The 16,603-nt window shown below is 35.9% G+C and overlaps 1 protein-coding gene across 8 annotated transcripts in view; it reads right to left on the bottom strand.

The window, feature by feature from the left end:
- The window catches only part of NAV3 (neuron navigator 3), a 902,555-nt gene that overhangs the window by 62,343 nt on the left and 823,609 nt on the right, over positions 1-16,603 (bottom strand). For 7 of the 8 annotated variants that reach the window (XM_086398822.1, XM_086398818.1, XM_086398819.1 and 4 more), the window contains 3 exons: positions 12,249-12,272; positions 9,528-9,605; positions 62-145 (listed from right to left, as the gene is read on the bottom strand). In XM_086398822.1, the coding sequence (XP_086254948.1) occupies positions 62-145; positions 9,528-9,605; positions 12,249-12,272 (186 nt within the window). Of the gene's footprint in view, positions 1-61; positions 146-9,527; positions 9,606-12,248; positions 12,273-14,355; positions 14,474-16,603 lie in introns of all 8 variants that reach the window. The other variant, XR_015163426.1, reaches the window with a different exon arrangement.

Below are 16,603 nucleotides of genomic sequence, written 5' to 3'. Positions count from 1 at the left end.
TTTAAACATCTATGCAACTTGCTGCCTTATTTCAAGTCCCAGTGGCCATTCCTGAACATACCTTCTGTTCCGCCGTCATGGTTAGACTTTGCAGTCGGCCAGTCATATTCCCTAAACTCTTTTCAAAAGCTGCTACGAGGTGAGCCTGTGAACAAAATGAAAGGAACATATCTTAAATGTCAGAACCTTATGTGGATGGATGAAAACCCCTCACTTTACCAAAGTGCTTAATTTCAGGTATTCTTATTCTTTAAGTACTGTGACTATCATGGCTGGCTTTCAGTGCTGACTTTCCTTTAACACAAATCTTCATCTGTTATTTCCAAACTTCAGCTTAAAAATTAGTGTTTCAGTCCTGACATGTAATGTGAGTTCAACTACTGAAAGGGAATGATATTTTGCAAATAATAACACCTTCTAACTTGCACATCATAGAGCATTTGACACCCGCCAGAAAGTTCTGAGTTGCCAAGTTTTTAGACTCAAAGCCCAAGAGGAACTCACTGCAACAGTCAATGGAAGAACGTTCCTCACATTTTATACCTGCACGATGACCTTTGAAGATATTGTTAGCTCCTCTGCTGAATTGATGCTTCCTCCAAGTGTCAGACATCTGCTGACAGCTCTAACATTATCTTTCCTTTTTTCCTACTTACAGAGAATTCAATCGAAAAGAGTTGTCTTCACCCTCCAAACTCTTTTCAGTAAAAAGGGCTTTTATTTTTACTTTATTCCCTCCCACTAAGGAACTGTAGGTAGGCCAGTGAGAGATAATACTCGGTCATATTTTATTTAAGTTTTTGTGGCTCTGGGGTTTTCTTTTAAATCTCAGAGAATTATACACAGTGCAGTGTATAACCATAACTCTCACGATTAAGAGATATTTGACAATCCTATTACAGCTCTAAAATAGGCCAGTTTCTACTGACACACCATTATGCAAAGGCTTGAACCACAGAATACTAAGCATGAAGACATGCTTCAACCTCTCACTGTGGCTTGATGTAGAACCACAGATATGTTGTCTCAATGTGATGGAGTTTTATTGCATCCATAAAAGATTCAAGTATAGAATATTTTACAACTTCCACCTATGATAAACTATGTATGGGGGAACTTTAGTAAACGAGAGGTAAAAGAGAAAGGAATGAGAGGGTGCAATTAAAATAAATCGCTTTGTAACCCTACCAGAACTGAAAGGCTGAGGTACCTATTATCAAATGGATCACAGGTGTTCTAAGAGTTAGGGCACCAGAAGTTTATTTCATTATGAGTAACAGCCAGAAGTTCATTCCCTTATTGGTGTTAGAAAGTGTTCTAGTTTCATACAGCTAGAATGTACAAGTTCTTTCCATTAACAGGATGATATTAATATGAAAGTATATTTGTTCTGGCTCTGAGTCTATCCTGGGATGCCTTTCTTTTTCAGACATTGTAATATATAGAAAAATAATTTGTAGAAAATGCAATTAATCTTCAGTCCATGCGTAAAATTCTATTCTCTTTCCATTTATCTACAAACCAGAAACAGACTCACAGACATAGAAAGCACACGTGTTGCCAAGGTGAGGCGGTGGGAGGAGGGAAGAACTGGGAGTGAGGAATTAGCAGATGTAAACTATTATATATAGTTGATTATATATAGATGGATAAACAATGAGGTCCTACTGCATAGAAGATGAACTATATTCAATATCCTTTAATAAACCATAATGGAAAAATATATAAAAAAGAATGTCTACATATGTAAAACTGAGTCACTTTGCTGTACAGCAGAGATTGGCACAACACTGTAAGTCAACTGTACTTAATACAAAATTTGAAAAATAACCCAAAAACTCCAATCTATTCTTTTCCCACTCCCTTCTCCCTCTCTCCTCTTTTCTCTCTCTTTCAAACACATACACACAACCTTGAGAATGGTACTCCAAGGTGTGTTAGCAGGTTTATTTGGATAAATGATCTTTTTTTTTAAAAAAAGAACAGTATCTTATACTTCAAAATGTTTCCAATGACAAGGAAAGTCATTACATCAGACTCATTACCCTCAGAAATTGGCATAAGGTTGTGTTCCACTTTCTCTTGTACTTAACCTTCACACTATGCTAAAAGTGAAAAAAAGGAACATGTACAGCCCACTGGTTTATCACAGTGAACATTCATGCACTTGGCAGCCAAGTCAAGAAACAGGACATTTGAAGATCTGGAAATCCTCCCTTGTCCCTTTTTCATCTCTGTCCTTTCTGCCTTCCACAAAGATAACCACTATTGTGACTCGTGTGATAATTATGTTCTTGCCTCTATTTTATAGAGTTTGGCCACCTGAACCTGAATCCCTAAACACTATGTTTTAGCTTAGCCTATTTTTAAACTTTCCAAGTGGAATCAAGTGGCATGATATTTTTGGTGATGGCTTGCTTTTGCTTAACATCGTGTTTTCAGATTCACACATGTGGTGTGTTAGCAGGAGTTAGAATGTACTGTAAAGCACTGCTCTATCTGATTTAAAATTTATTTGTCTATAGTGACCATTAGAGCTGATTCCAGTTTAAACTGTTAAAAATAATTCTGCTATGACGATACAGTGGGTTACTAAATCCTAATGATAAAATTCCTTGCTTTCCTTTAAAATAGAAAAGTTTTGTTAATATTCACCAAAAGAAATGCAAGATTCTATATAACATTGAAAAGCTTCAAGTCTCTCAAATAACTGTAAGGTTTAGCTGTTGGACTATGAGTCCTTGAATGTGCCATTTTATAGAAAATTAGTTCATTTTACCATCTGAGCAATATATTGCTTATTGTAGTAGCTGTCAGTAAAGATAAAATGTTCACCATTAGAACGCCAATTTTTAATCTTTAGAACATTGCTCTTTATTATTTATATAATTAATATAAATTAATTAATTTATAATAACTTATAATTGGCTATAAAAGAATATTTTGAGTCATATTGTTCTCAATGAAAAGTATGTTAAAAGTATGTTTATTAAGTGCTGCTTTAAGTTATGTCTCCTTGGCTTAATTTATCACAATAGCTTTGTTACTTTGAATATAATACAAGGTTAAACTTCTCACCAATTAGATTAATAGAAAGGCAGTACAATAAGTAAATAAAGGAAGGAATTTCTACCAGTGATAATCTTTGTCACCTTATTGGAGAGAAAAGAGAATATAAGATCAGATTACACTTTAGGAAAATATATCTTATCTGAAAAACTTTATAAAATGATGACTTTAAAAAAACTGTGGATTTTTAGGGGGACTGTTAATCATAGTTTACAGGTTCTGAGTTTTCCCTTAGAAGTTGCATAATTTTCAAGTCAGAGTAAAATTGCATTAGTGTATTAAGGGCACACAGATATGGAAACAGTGACAGACTTTATTTTCTTGGGCTCCAAAATCACTGCAGATGGTGACTGCAGCCATGAAATTAAGAGACTCTTGCTCCTTGGAAGAAAAGCTATGACCAACTTAGTATAATAAAAAGCAGAGACATTACTTTGCCAACAAAAGTCTGTATAGTAAAAGCTATGGTTTCTCCAGTGGACATGTATGGATGCGAGAGTTGGACAATAAAGAAGGCTGAGTGTCAAAGAATTGATCCTTTTGAACTGTGGTGCTGGAGAAGACTCCTGAGAGTCCCATGGACTGTAAGGATATCAAACCTTTCAATTGTAAACAAAATCAGTCCTGAATATTGAATGGAAGAACTGGTGCTGAAGCTGAAGCTCCAATATTTTGGCCACCTGATGTGAAGAATTGACTCATAGAAAAGACCCTGATGCTGGGAAAGACTGAAGGCAGGAGGAGAAGGGGACGACAGAGGATGAGATGGTTAGATAGCATCACTGACTTAATGGACATGAGTTTGAGCAAGCTCCAGGAGTTGGTGATGGACAGGGAAGCCTGGCGTGCTGTGGTCCATAGGGTTGCAAAGTGTTGGACATGACTGAGCAACTGAATTGAACTGAACTGATTAATGAATATTCCCTGCTTGTGTTAGGTAAAGTCTGTCAAGGTAATAAAATAGACAAGACTGAATATTAGTTAAGGGATAAGTTTTTAAAATATACTGTCTTTAGTTTGGGAATCACATAACATAATCTGAATACACATGTAAAGAATTGTGGTACTAAACAATAAGATGGAATACCATTGTGAAAAATGCCTGCAGTTGCATTTGTTCATTCAGAATTCAACAACATCCCATCAATAAAATAAAAAATACTCTTTACATAGATGTATATGGGGATAGATAGATAGGTAGCTAGGTATAGATGATTTTATATACATGACTCTGAAACATCATAAAGATTTCATATATCTATATATCTATATCTATATATATAATTATCCCTACAGTGTTTGTCATTGTTAATTATGTGCAAAATATTTTTTCTTAAGTGAGATGCAGAAAAACAAAAGTAACTGCCTGATTATGTAAAAATACATTTAGTATTTGCTCTTTAGAGCAAAGAAATAGGGCACAATCCTAAGCAAAATAAAACCTGAGAAATGTTTGGTTAAATGACTTACGTGCTGAAAGGCAAAGCACTTTCTTTTGTTACACATTCATTCAGCAATATCTTTGAAAGCTAGTAGTAATAACTAGCCTTCGTGCCCATTTCCAGATTATCTAAGGGCTGACATTTGTAAGAAAATACGTTAAGACACAAATAAATGCATTCCACCTGGCTTGGCTTTAAGCAGTTGTGGGCGAGAGGTCAGGGGTAACTGGCTGTCTGTCTGATATGACCATTCGTTCCTGGGGGCCATGGACTGTGGGGCTCCTGTTCAATGGTTCAATGGTACTCATTCAAAGAAAGCCAGGCGACAGTACTGGCCCACATTGCTCCTCTCCTTTCTACAGACATCCTAATGCACACACCTCTATGAAGAGGCTTCCCAGGGCTTTCTCAGCTCTGCTCAGAGACCTGCACAAATTGCTGGGTAGGCTCAGTGTACCTTCCACTGAACGTGGGTTATACTCTGTCAAGCAAATGAGATGAGATAGCCATATATATTTCTGACTTACCAGTGCCCCTTTTAACAAAGGGGAAAAAGACATTTTAGTAGAGAAGCAGATGTTTCCAATTTAAATATTAAAACACAGATTGCTGTGTGGACTCCATATAAATATAATAATGTCAGGTCCAATCATCTGATACACCAATTACAAAAACCAAAAATACCCCAAATTTAGGAAAAACATTTAAGGCCTGACAGAATTATTTATATATTAAGTAAACTGAATAGATCTTAAAATGACTACTAAATAAACAATAAAATGACTACTAAATAAACAATAACAGTTAATGATATTTTCTATAGAACCAAACATTGCAACTTATATTTATACTACTACTAAGTCACTTCAGTCCTGTCCGACTCTGTGCGACCCCATAGATGGCAGCCCACCAGGCTCCCCCGTCCCTGGGATTCTCCAGGCAAGAACACTGGAGTGGGTTGCCATTTCCTTCTCCAGGGCATGAAAGTGAAAAGTGAGAGTGAAGTCGCTCAGTTGTGTCCGACCCTCAGCGACCCCATGGGCTGCAGCCTACCAGGCTCCTCCATCCATGGGATTTTCCAGGCAAGAGTACTGGAGTAGGGTGCCATTGCCTTCTCCGACTTATATTTATAAACCATGGCTATTACACTTCTATACAACAATGGCCGTTATAGCGATCTCATTTAACCAAAAAGTTAAGTTTACTTGCGGTTTGAATAAAATAATAAAAGACATATCTCTAACTCCAAATAGGAAATGTACAAGAGTAAACATTTTTTGACTTATATTGAAGCAATTTTACAGAAACTTTTTTCAGTCTTATAATTAATTTTTATAAAAGTATATTAAAATATGCGCATATATATTACATACATCAACAGATGCTAACTCAGAGGCAATGAAGTAAAGCACACTCTGGATGAAATTCAAATGCAGCATTTCCTAGAACTGAGGAAAAACCAAGCGTTTTCTCAAGTAAATCCTTTGATGACTCATAATGGTGCACTGAATCTAAAGTGACATTTTAAACTAGATGCTAAAGATAATGAATTCAAGACAGTTTGTACCTTATAAATAATTCAAATTTCTGAATGTGTATAGGAGATTATATCCTTAAAAATACAAAGGGACATAAATATATAAGACTCTACCCCTAGTAATTATGAAACTATTAAATGTTTAAAATAGGATTGGCAATAAAATTATTTTATAAACATTGATGAACTCATCCACTTATACAAGTTCTTCACTACTGCAATAGCTTTAAAGTGAATTTTGATAAACTGTTTTGTAAAAGAGTAGAAGATAATGCATATCTTCATTACCTGAATCTCCTGACTTTTATCTTCTGACAGTTTCAGCAATACATTTATCTGATGGTGAAAAACTTTAACAATGCATATTACCACCAAATAATAAAAGCACTAAATGGTGAAATAAGATAGAAATGTGCAAGAAATTAAAAACTAGACATCTCTTTTAAAAATTGTGATAGATCTTTAGGTGTTTGCTCTTTTAACTTGAAATAATTATACATTCACAAGAAGTTTCAAAGAGAGTACAGAAAGGACTCCTGTTACCCCTTTACCCAGCTTGCATCCATGGCTACATTGGAGAAGGAAACGGCAACCCACTCCAGTGTTCTTGCCTGGAGAATCCCAGGGATGGGGAAGCCTCGTGGGCTGCCATCTATGGGGTGGCACAGAGTCAGACACGACTGAAGTGACTTAGCAGCAGTAGCAGCAGCAGTGTAACGTCAAAGCCAGAAGTTCATTATTGGTACACATATGCACATGCACACATGTAAAGAACCACCTTTCATCACCACCAAGCTCTCCCTAGTTTTATACTCACCTCTCAGGAAGGAGGTGACCACCATTCCTAGACCCTGGCAATCAATACAATTTTGTCATTCGAGAATGTTGAACAAATGGAATTCTACAGCATGTGACTTTAAAAGTCAGACTTTTTTCACTCAGCTTAATGCACTTGAGATCCATCCAAGTTGCTGTGTGTATTAATAGCTATTGTCCATGGTATGTATGTATGTATCAGAAGTTGTTTATCCATCAACCTATTAAAACATTTCTGTTATTTCCAATTTTTTCACTATTAAACAAAATAAAGGTTCTATGTGTGGTGTTTTGTGTGGGTCTGAGGTGATCTGAGAATATTTCTAAAATGTATTATGACATAAAACTAGAATAACATACAAAATAGGATTAAGCTCCCAGCCATGTGTAAAATATACTATTACTGATAACACAGACATGGACAGGAAAGGCTGGAGATATTTGGATCATTTTTCCAAGACTAGCACTTTTTAAACAAATTTATGTATTTGCCACCACTTTCTCTAATTTTGTGTTTCTTACTTTTTTTCTTCTTTATTGACCCTTAGGGAGACAATATAGATTTTTTTTTCTCTAATTGCCCCCTTCTTCCATGGCCATTTTATTATCACAGATATGATGGATACCTATTTATATTCTCTCTGTATATCTCTGCTTTATGCATAAAAGAACACTTTTTTTTTAACTGTAAGAAGCTATACTCATGGATGAAGGTCATATCAATTGCCAGCTGAGGATTCATACTCCATAGTCATGAAAACAAATCAGTGACCACAGTGTGGCATGCATGACTTGAGAGAAGTGGTAGGTAGCCAGTGTCTCACATGTTTTTAAAATGTTTTTAAAATGTTACCCTTTGAAACAGTGGCACTAAGTTGTCCCCCAGGACAGTCCTCCTATGTTAGAACTTGGTTCCTTCCACCGGGGTGTGTGTGTGTGTGTGTGTGTGAGCCTTTGCAAGTGTGCACTATATATATATGTATTCATGAGTATATAGAAGAATAATGTTTAAAGGACACAGAAGAAATCAATAACCATGAATGGAATTGGGAGCCTCAGCAGGAAAAACAAATATATTTTCTTCTTATTAAATGCTTTTTAAATTTTTTATTTAATGCTTTATTTTATTTAATGCTTTATTTTTTATTAAATGCTTTTATTAAATGCTTATTTTAATTTCTGTTTTTCTTTTTAATACAATATACATGTACATTTGTCACTTGGTATCCATGGGAGATTAGTTTCAGGACCAAAGTCCATGAATGCTCACATATCATAGTTGGCCCTCCGCATTTGAATTACACATTCAAGAGGTCAACCAACCATGGATGGTGTATAGTTGAGCTCTGAACAACATGGATTTGAACTATGTGGGTCCATTTATATACAGATAATTAATGTGTGAATCCACTTATGTGAGGAGTTTAAAATATCCATGCATAAGTGGACCTGCACAATTCAACCTGTGTTGTTCAAGGGTCAACTGCATTACTTTTAAATGGAGATGGTATGTATATATCACTGTGTAAAAGCACAAATTCCATTTTGTATAGCAGTAATTTATTAATCCAATAACTGAGTATACAAGTCCATGCAAGAGACATTTACAAAAGAAAAGAAAACTCTGAGTAATCATTCAAGACATTTGTATCTTTACTATCCAGGGCATAGAAGCCTTCCTCATTGCAGACAAACTTCCCGCAAAGTTAAAAAAAGATAAAATCAATTCAAATACAGTGCTAAAATGAACTCCTTGTGAGGGAACGAACTTAAACACTGCAGAAGGAAATTCTCTCTTATTTAAATCATACACAATGGGCCCACACCTGCTCACTTTTGCTATGTCAAGCTTTGTTGAGATGGAAAAACTCCAGGGAGAGAGCAGAGCATGGTAAGGCAGTGAACAGGCCCAAAGCCACCCAGTGGGAGTGAGCAGATTGATGTTGAGCAAAGGTGTCAGGACACATGGCAAAACAGCAGGAGCTTCCTCACCCCTCACTGCTGCTTCGAGACCCTGTTCCTCAGGACCAGGCACAACGCCACATGTCCTCCGGGACGTCTGCATCTACTCTGAGTGCTCCCTGGCACACTGACAGATCTTCAGTAAATGGTAATATCATTGGCAGTCTTTATCACCATCATTTTTGCTATCTTTGGCTCCTTAAACTATGAGAAGGCTACCAAGGTTTTCGACAGAACTATAGCTCCTTTACAATATAGCTAAGATATCCAAATTCAGACCAACCTAATTTTGGAGAATTAATTGGATGCTTCATTAATTGTTCAATAAATTGTGCTGAAGGAGTCTGCGTGCATGAATTTTTTATCTTCCATGGTCAATCACTGTCAACCCCTCACTGTCTTGTGGCTTAAGAAAGTCTTATGTATGAGGAATGATAAAAATAAGAAATAAGAAAAGAAATGACCTTTCTAGATGTTACCAACATTCCAACCTTACAAGAGACAAAAAGCCATTTTAACCACATTCTGATTCCTCATCACCTTGGATTTAGATGTTATGATTCCATGTGCACGTCCCCTGATTTACAGACTTAAGTCTGTATCATGTGGACATCTAATGTTTGTGAGCCTGTTACTAGAATTATCTCATTTACTATATAAATGTCTGTTTTAATATGTCAAAAAAATTAAAAGTGACTTACATTTGCTGAAAGTTGAGATGTGAGGGTGGCAACTTTTTCTTGTGATGCAACCAGCTCTCTCCGTAGTTTATGGATTTGCTGAATGTAATTAAAAAATCAAATCAATATGGTAGTAGATTTTAACTTAAAACTAAGAACTTAGTCCAAAAAAGCAAACTCTATAATTAGTTCATTCTAATACCACTGTATCAGCACCAATTTCCAAAACTTAAAGAAATGTAAAAACTGGCTGAGTAACAATTAAATGCCACTTATAAGAAGAAAGGCAAGTGCCTGTGTTCACAACTGAAGTTTGAATTGGCACATTAAAGGATGCTTTTTTGTTCATTTGCTGTTTGCTTCAATGCTTATTTGCCATTGCTATTTGAATCCAGAATCAGTTCACTTTGTCTATTGGTCCTTCTATCTCTAGAAATTTATGGTAATAAAAGCTTTTCTTTTTAAAAATTAAATACATGTATATATTTTCTGAGTCTTTTCTTTTTCTATCCATTTTTGTATGTTTATTTTTATTTCCTATATTTTGATAAGTACTAATAAGCTGTAGAATATTCCCACAGTCACTGAAAGTTGGCTACAATTCAACATTTAATGATTCTATACTTGAAAATAATTTTATTGGCTGGAGTTTTCATTACTAACACTTAGAGAAGCCTTCTCAAATATTTATTATAATGTCATTTATTCAGTGAGTTACTATGAGCTCCAAGCAGAATCGCCTTACAGATTATCCATAGTTTGGAAAAACAGGGGAAAAATCAGTAAAACTGTGTAAATGGCTAGATAAACCAATAACAAAAATATGCTAAAACATTTTCCTTTTTCGGTTCACTCCATACTCAAATAAACTGAACCAAAAAAAGGTGAGAGTATGTATCATTTTTAAGTTTCAGTACTTTCCACAGTTTAATCTGCATGTCTTATGATGCCATGAAAAACAGTGATTAGTAAGGTTAAAATGTTTACAAGAATCTAAGACTAAGTTTACAAGTACACTTTTGGTCTCAAGGGATTTTAATTACTTAGATGCCAAACATTCTACTCTGATGATTCTCATTTCTTCAAAAACAAGTTGCTGTTGTTGTAGTTGGACTTTCAAAACACTATCTTAGTTTGAAAGAACATTCTTGGTACAGTTCATTAAGTGCTTATTTTTTCCTACTCATTAGATTTTTGTAGAGAAGAAATGGTGGTCAATATTCAAAGATTCTAAAAAAGAACAAAATTTTAAACTGGGAATAGAAGCAGGGGATATTAATATAATTTCAGTAGATGTGATTCCATTTGACTCCTGTACTTTAAAAAAAAGACACACCGAGATCCAAAGAGAATTTGGGTTCATTCAGATGATAGTGACCACAAATAGTTCTAAGAGGCATCTATTTCATTCTTAAAACAGTACAAAGTCCAAAGAACACTTCTCAAATTTCTATTCTCTATTACATGATTATGTTTCCTTTAAAATTAAGACTACAATAAACCTGAAACTAATGTAAATCATTAAAGAAAATGACCCACTATGGCTATGAATAATTAAAGTGGAGGTGGGTAACTACTAATATGGCAAATAGATGTGGTACTTGTACGCCTTAGTAGCTACACATATTATGATCAATGTAGGAAGCTCTGCCATGTCGCCATATATAAATAATTTAAGTTTTTCAAAATCATATTTACTCTTTGGTCTAGCAATTATACAGATAAAATTGGCATAATTTACACTTTCTCAATATTTTTATTGAAAGTGAAGTCGCTCAGTCGTGTCCGACTCTGCGACCCCATGGACTAGAGCCTACCAGGCTCCTCTGTCCATGGGATTCTCCAGGCAATAGTATTGGAGTGGATTGTCATTTCCTTCTCCAGGGGAATCTTCCCGACCCAGGGATCGAACCCAGGTCTCCCTCATTATAGACAGATGCTTTGCCACCTGAGCCACCAGGGAAGTCCTAATATATATATAGAAAATAAAATATATTTTAATGTACATATTGTAAAGTAAAATAGTACAAAACTTTAGAAGACGGATAAAATAAAACTTCAAAGGGAATAGTTCCTTTGCAAAGGCTATTGCCAATGCATTTTTCTTTGCTCAGGGTAAAACCAATCAAATAGTCATTAGCACATTGTGAATAAAGGCCTAATTGAAGTCCCTCTGCTCTCCTTGGAAGGACAACTTTCAAACAAAGGGAAAGAAAAAGAATGTTCTCTCCAGGTTGCAATCTGATTCGTATGTGATTATAATGAAATACTTGTGAAGTGTGTGATTAGAATAACATACTGCATTAGCCAAGTGATTAGAAGCAGAAAAGTACTGGGACCAAATAATAGATGGACTGAGATGCTGGTAAACTGCATTGTGGGGGTCTAGGGCCTCAAATGTAATACTTGCCATAATCCTGTGATTAGTCTTACAGCAGTGGGGGAAGAGACCACACATTTATTCATGCATCAAAGATTTTTAAGTGATTACTACTAGAGACAACTTAATAGGTGCTGAGTTAAGACCCCAAGCTAGAATGTGAGAAGAGAGTTTGCTTCTAAAAACTTAAGTTTCACTTTCTTTTAAGAGAAAATATCCAAGTCTGTTTATCATTGCTGGGTCACCTCTATCAGCAGAGTTGAGTCATGGGCTGTATCACAGAGCCCTCTGGCGGTAGAACTACTCATTTCATCCTAAATGCAATCGAAAATAGTCAACTAAAAATGCTGCTGGGTTCTTACCTCTGAATGAGCCTTCTCTTCAGCCTGTAAAAGATAAAAGGAAAAAGAATTTAACTGTAAATAATGAGTATTAATTTATTTCACAGTATAAAAGAATACAATAAATATACTGTGTCATTTAAAATGTTATTTTGGTCTAACGTAAGAATAATAAAATATAAGATATTAAATAAATTAATAGTAAAAGCAGGAACTGTAGAACTGCAATGATATTTATTTATATATAGACCATATTGTATTTTGAAAACATAGGTTATTTGACTGATGGATATATATTGTGTCTTAAAATCTTTAAAAGTATAGAATTAAAAGATGGTGCTGCCCTAAGATGCAGACAACAAATAACACAAACAAAAGTTATAAAATTATATTTTATAAAAGGTGAGTGCAGAAAAAAGTAATAGAGGTTTTTGTTTTTTTTTTTTTAATACAGATTTTAGGAAATTTGTGCTCCATGAAATCATAGAGATTTTTAGCCAAGACCTAGGAGTCGGAATTTTATTCTGTGATTTATAAATCATAAAGAATACCAAATACAACTACAGGAAAAACATTTACCTGTACTGACAGCCACAGAAAATCAGCTTATTAGTTACTATTTTGTTTACTTTTTCCTAATGATCATTGGAGAATGCAATGGCACCCCACTCCAGTACTCCTGCCTGGAAAATCCCATAGACCAAGGAGCCTGGTGGGCTGCAGTCCATGGGGTCGCTAAGAGTCGGATACGGCTGAGCGACTTCACTTTGACTTTTCATTTTTATGCTTTGGAGAAGGAAATGGCAACACACTCCAGTGTTCTTGCCTGGAGAATCCCAGGGACGGGGGAGCCTGGTGGGCTGCCGTCTATGGGGTCGCACAGAGTTGGACACGACTGAAGCGACTTAGCAGCAGCAGCAGCAATGATCATTAAATAAGTTTGTTTGGCTGCAAGTCAGCAAAACAGTAAAACACCCAGTTGTGAAGTGGTGAAAAAAGTGGTTGGCAAACACAGGCTCTACAGATGCCAGAAATAAGCACTGCTGTAGGACCTCAAGGGGTGTTTTGGCCTCAGCTGTAGAAAACTCCTAGCTCTGTTTTTCTTCTTCTCACAGGGCTGCAAAAATGCCAATGAGTTACATGTGTCATTATACTTGGGAAGCTCCCTCAACCTGAAAAAAGCTGGAGAATGCATAATATTGCTGAATATTACAAGTCTGTTCACTGCCTCGAGCAGCTCCAAGGCTGAAAAACAATCTCTTACCTCCTATCTCTCTTTTCCGGACACTTCCTGATTAACTGATGCAGAACTACCTGAACCACTTTTTAATTCTTTCATTTCTCCAGAAAACATAAAATGAATCAAAGTAAAATAACTCAGGATATTTTTTTATGCATAAGCACCTCTTTTAAACAGGGTTTTGTTCTTTTATATATTTTCTCTAGTCTTAAAAATATGTATAGTTAGTAAGATACTGGGATAGATAGTAACAAGACTGGGAGATGACTGTGGTTCAGATCATGAACTCCTTATTGCCAAATTCAGACTTAAATTGAAGAAAATAGGGAAAACCATTAGACATTCAGGTATAACTTAAATCAAATCCCTTATGATTATACAGTGGAAGTGACAAATAGATTCAAGGGATTAGATCTGATAGACCAGAGTGCCTGAAGAACTATGGATGGAGGTTTGTGGCATTCTACAGGAAGCAGGGATCAAGACCATCCCCAAGAAAAAGAAAGGCAAAAAGGCAAACAGTTGTCTGAGGGAGCCTTACAAATAGCTGTGAAAAGAAGAGAAGTGAAAAGCAAAGGAGAAAAGGAAAGATATACCCATTTGAATGCAGAGTTCCAAAGAATAACAAGGAGAGATAAGAAAGCCTTCCTCAGTGATCAGTGCAAAGAAATAGAGGAAAACAACAGAATGGGAAAGACTAGAGATGCCGTCAAGAAAATGAGAGATACCAAGGGAATATTTCATGCAAAGGTGGGCATAATAAAGGACAGAAATGGTATGGACCTAATAGAAGCAGAAGATATTAAGAAGAGGTGGCAAGAATACACAGAAGAACTATATACAAAAGATCGTCATGATCCAGATAACCATGGTGGTGTGATCACTTACCTAGAGCCAGACCTCCTGGAATGAGAACTCAAGTGGGCCTCAGGAAGCATCACTCCAAACAAAACTAGTGAAGGTGATGGAATTCCAGTTGAGCTATTTCAAATCCTAAAAGATGATGCTGTGAAAGTGCTATACTTAATATTCCAGAAAATTTGGAAAACTCAGCAGTGGCCACAGGACAGGAAAAGTCAGTTTTCATTCCAGTCCCAAGGAAAGGCAATGCCAAAGAATGCTCACACTACTGCACAATTGCACTCATCTCACACGCTTGTAAAGTAATGCTCAAAATTCTCCAAGCCAGGCTTCAACAGTACATAACCCATGAACTTCCAGATGTTCAGGCTGGATTTAGAAAAGTCAGAGGAACAAGAGATCAAATTGCCAACATCTGTTGGATCATCAAAAAAGTAAGACAGTTATGAGAAGCATCTACTTCTACTTTATTGACTATGCCAAAGCCTTTGACTGTGTGGATCACAACAAACTGGGAAGTTTTTCAAGAGATGGGGGGAATACCAGACCACCTGACCTGCCTCCTGAGAAATCTGTATGCAGGTAAAGAAGCAACAGTTGCATCTGGACATGGAACAACAGGCTGGTTTCAAATTGGGAAAGGAGTACATCAAGGTTGTATATTGTCACACTGCTTATTTAACTTATATGCAGAGTACATCATGAGAAACACTGGGCCAGATGAAGCACAACCTGGAATCAAGATTGCCAGGAGAAAGATCAATAACCTGAGATATGCAGATGATACGACCCTTATGGCAGAAAGCAAAGAGAAACTAAAAAGCCTCTTGATGAAAGTGAGAGAGGAAAGTGAAAAAGTTGGCTTAAAACTCAACATTTAGAAAACTAAGATCATGGCATCTGGTCCCATCACTTCATGGCAAATAGATGGGGAAACATTGCAAACAGTGACATACTATTTTTGGGGGGCTCCAAAATTACTGAAGATGGTGACTGCAGCCATGAAATTAAAAGTCACTTGCTCCTTGGAAGAAAAGTTATGACCAACCTAGACAGCATATTAAAAAGCAGAGACATTACTTTGCCAACAAAGGTCCATCTAGTCAAAGCCACGGTTTTTCCAGTAGTCATGTATGGATTTGAGAGTTGGACTATAAACACAACTGAGTGCTGAAGAATTGATGCTTTTGAACTGTGTTGGAGAAGACTCTTGAGAGTCCCTTGGACTGCAAGGAGATCCAACCAGTCCATCCTAAAGGAAATCCTGAATATTCATTGGAGGGACTAATACTGAAACTGAAACTTCTGAAACACCAGATACGAAGAACTGACTCATTGGAAAAGACCCTGATGCTAAGAAAGATTGAAGGCGAGAGGAAAAGGGGATGACAGAGGATGAGATGGTTGGATGGCATCACCGACTCAATGGACATAAGTCTGAGTAAACTCTGGGAGTTGGTAAGGGACAGGGAGGCGTGGCATGCTGCAGTCCACGGGATCACAAAGAGTAGGACACGACTGAGTGACTGAACTGAACTGAATACTTAGTAAGATAGTGGTTATATAAACAGTAGTTACCTAGTAGAATCCCAATAGCCTTTATAGCAAAACTGTTTTAAAAATAAACACTGACATAAAGCTTTAATGTTTTACATCTCAAATTTATTTTAAAGTTAAGTGAATCTTTAAGTAAAGATTCAATATTTTAAAATTATAATAATTTCAAAGTTTCATATAGTTTGATTTTTGAATCAGACATATATTGGAATTTTAAGACAATTTCATAGACAGAAAGAAAGTTGGAAGTTGTTTACCTTGACACATATGGTGTGATTAACCCTATTTGGTTTCCCTGGTATTTTGAATATTTACTGCCAGTTTATTCTGTCCAAATCCTGCTTTTAGGATTGCTAGGATTATACAGAACTGACGCTCAGTAAGTACTTTGCATGTTTAAAAGAGCATTGTATTTTATTTACAAAAATTGTCTAAAAAGAAATCCATCACATTTTTATTATTAATAAAAAACCCTGAATAAGTTACATACACTAACTACATGCATAACTATTACATATTAATTATATATATGTATATGCATACTGTATAGAATCATTTTGTTTGCTGACTTTTCATAACTTTTTCTTTAATCTTTGCTTTCTTTCATACGCTTTGGTTAGCAATACTTGGTAGCTGTTACCATAAAGTGGAAGCAATGAGCCAGATTATTAATATTATATTTCTTTTGGTGTTTTAGGTATAGATTGATGATATATGA

The sequence above is a fragment of the Bos grunniens genome, chromosome 5 (genome assembly GCF_055505025.1).
Source record: "Bos grunniens cultivar Pamir isolate PY7600 chromosome 5, Bosgru_T2T1.0, whole genome shotgun sequence".
In the NCBI taxonomy this organism is placed as follows: domain Eukaryota; kingdom Metazoa; phylum Chordata; class Mammalia; order Artiodactyla; family Bovidae; genus Bos; species Bos grunniens.
The sequence above is the reverse complement of the archived record's forward strand: the minus strand, read 5'-3'. Positions and strand labels throughout refer to the sequence as shown.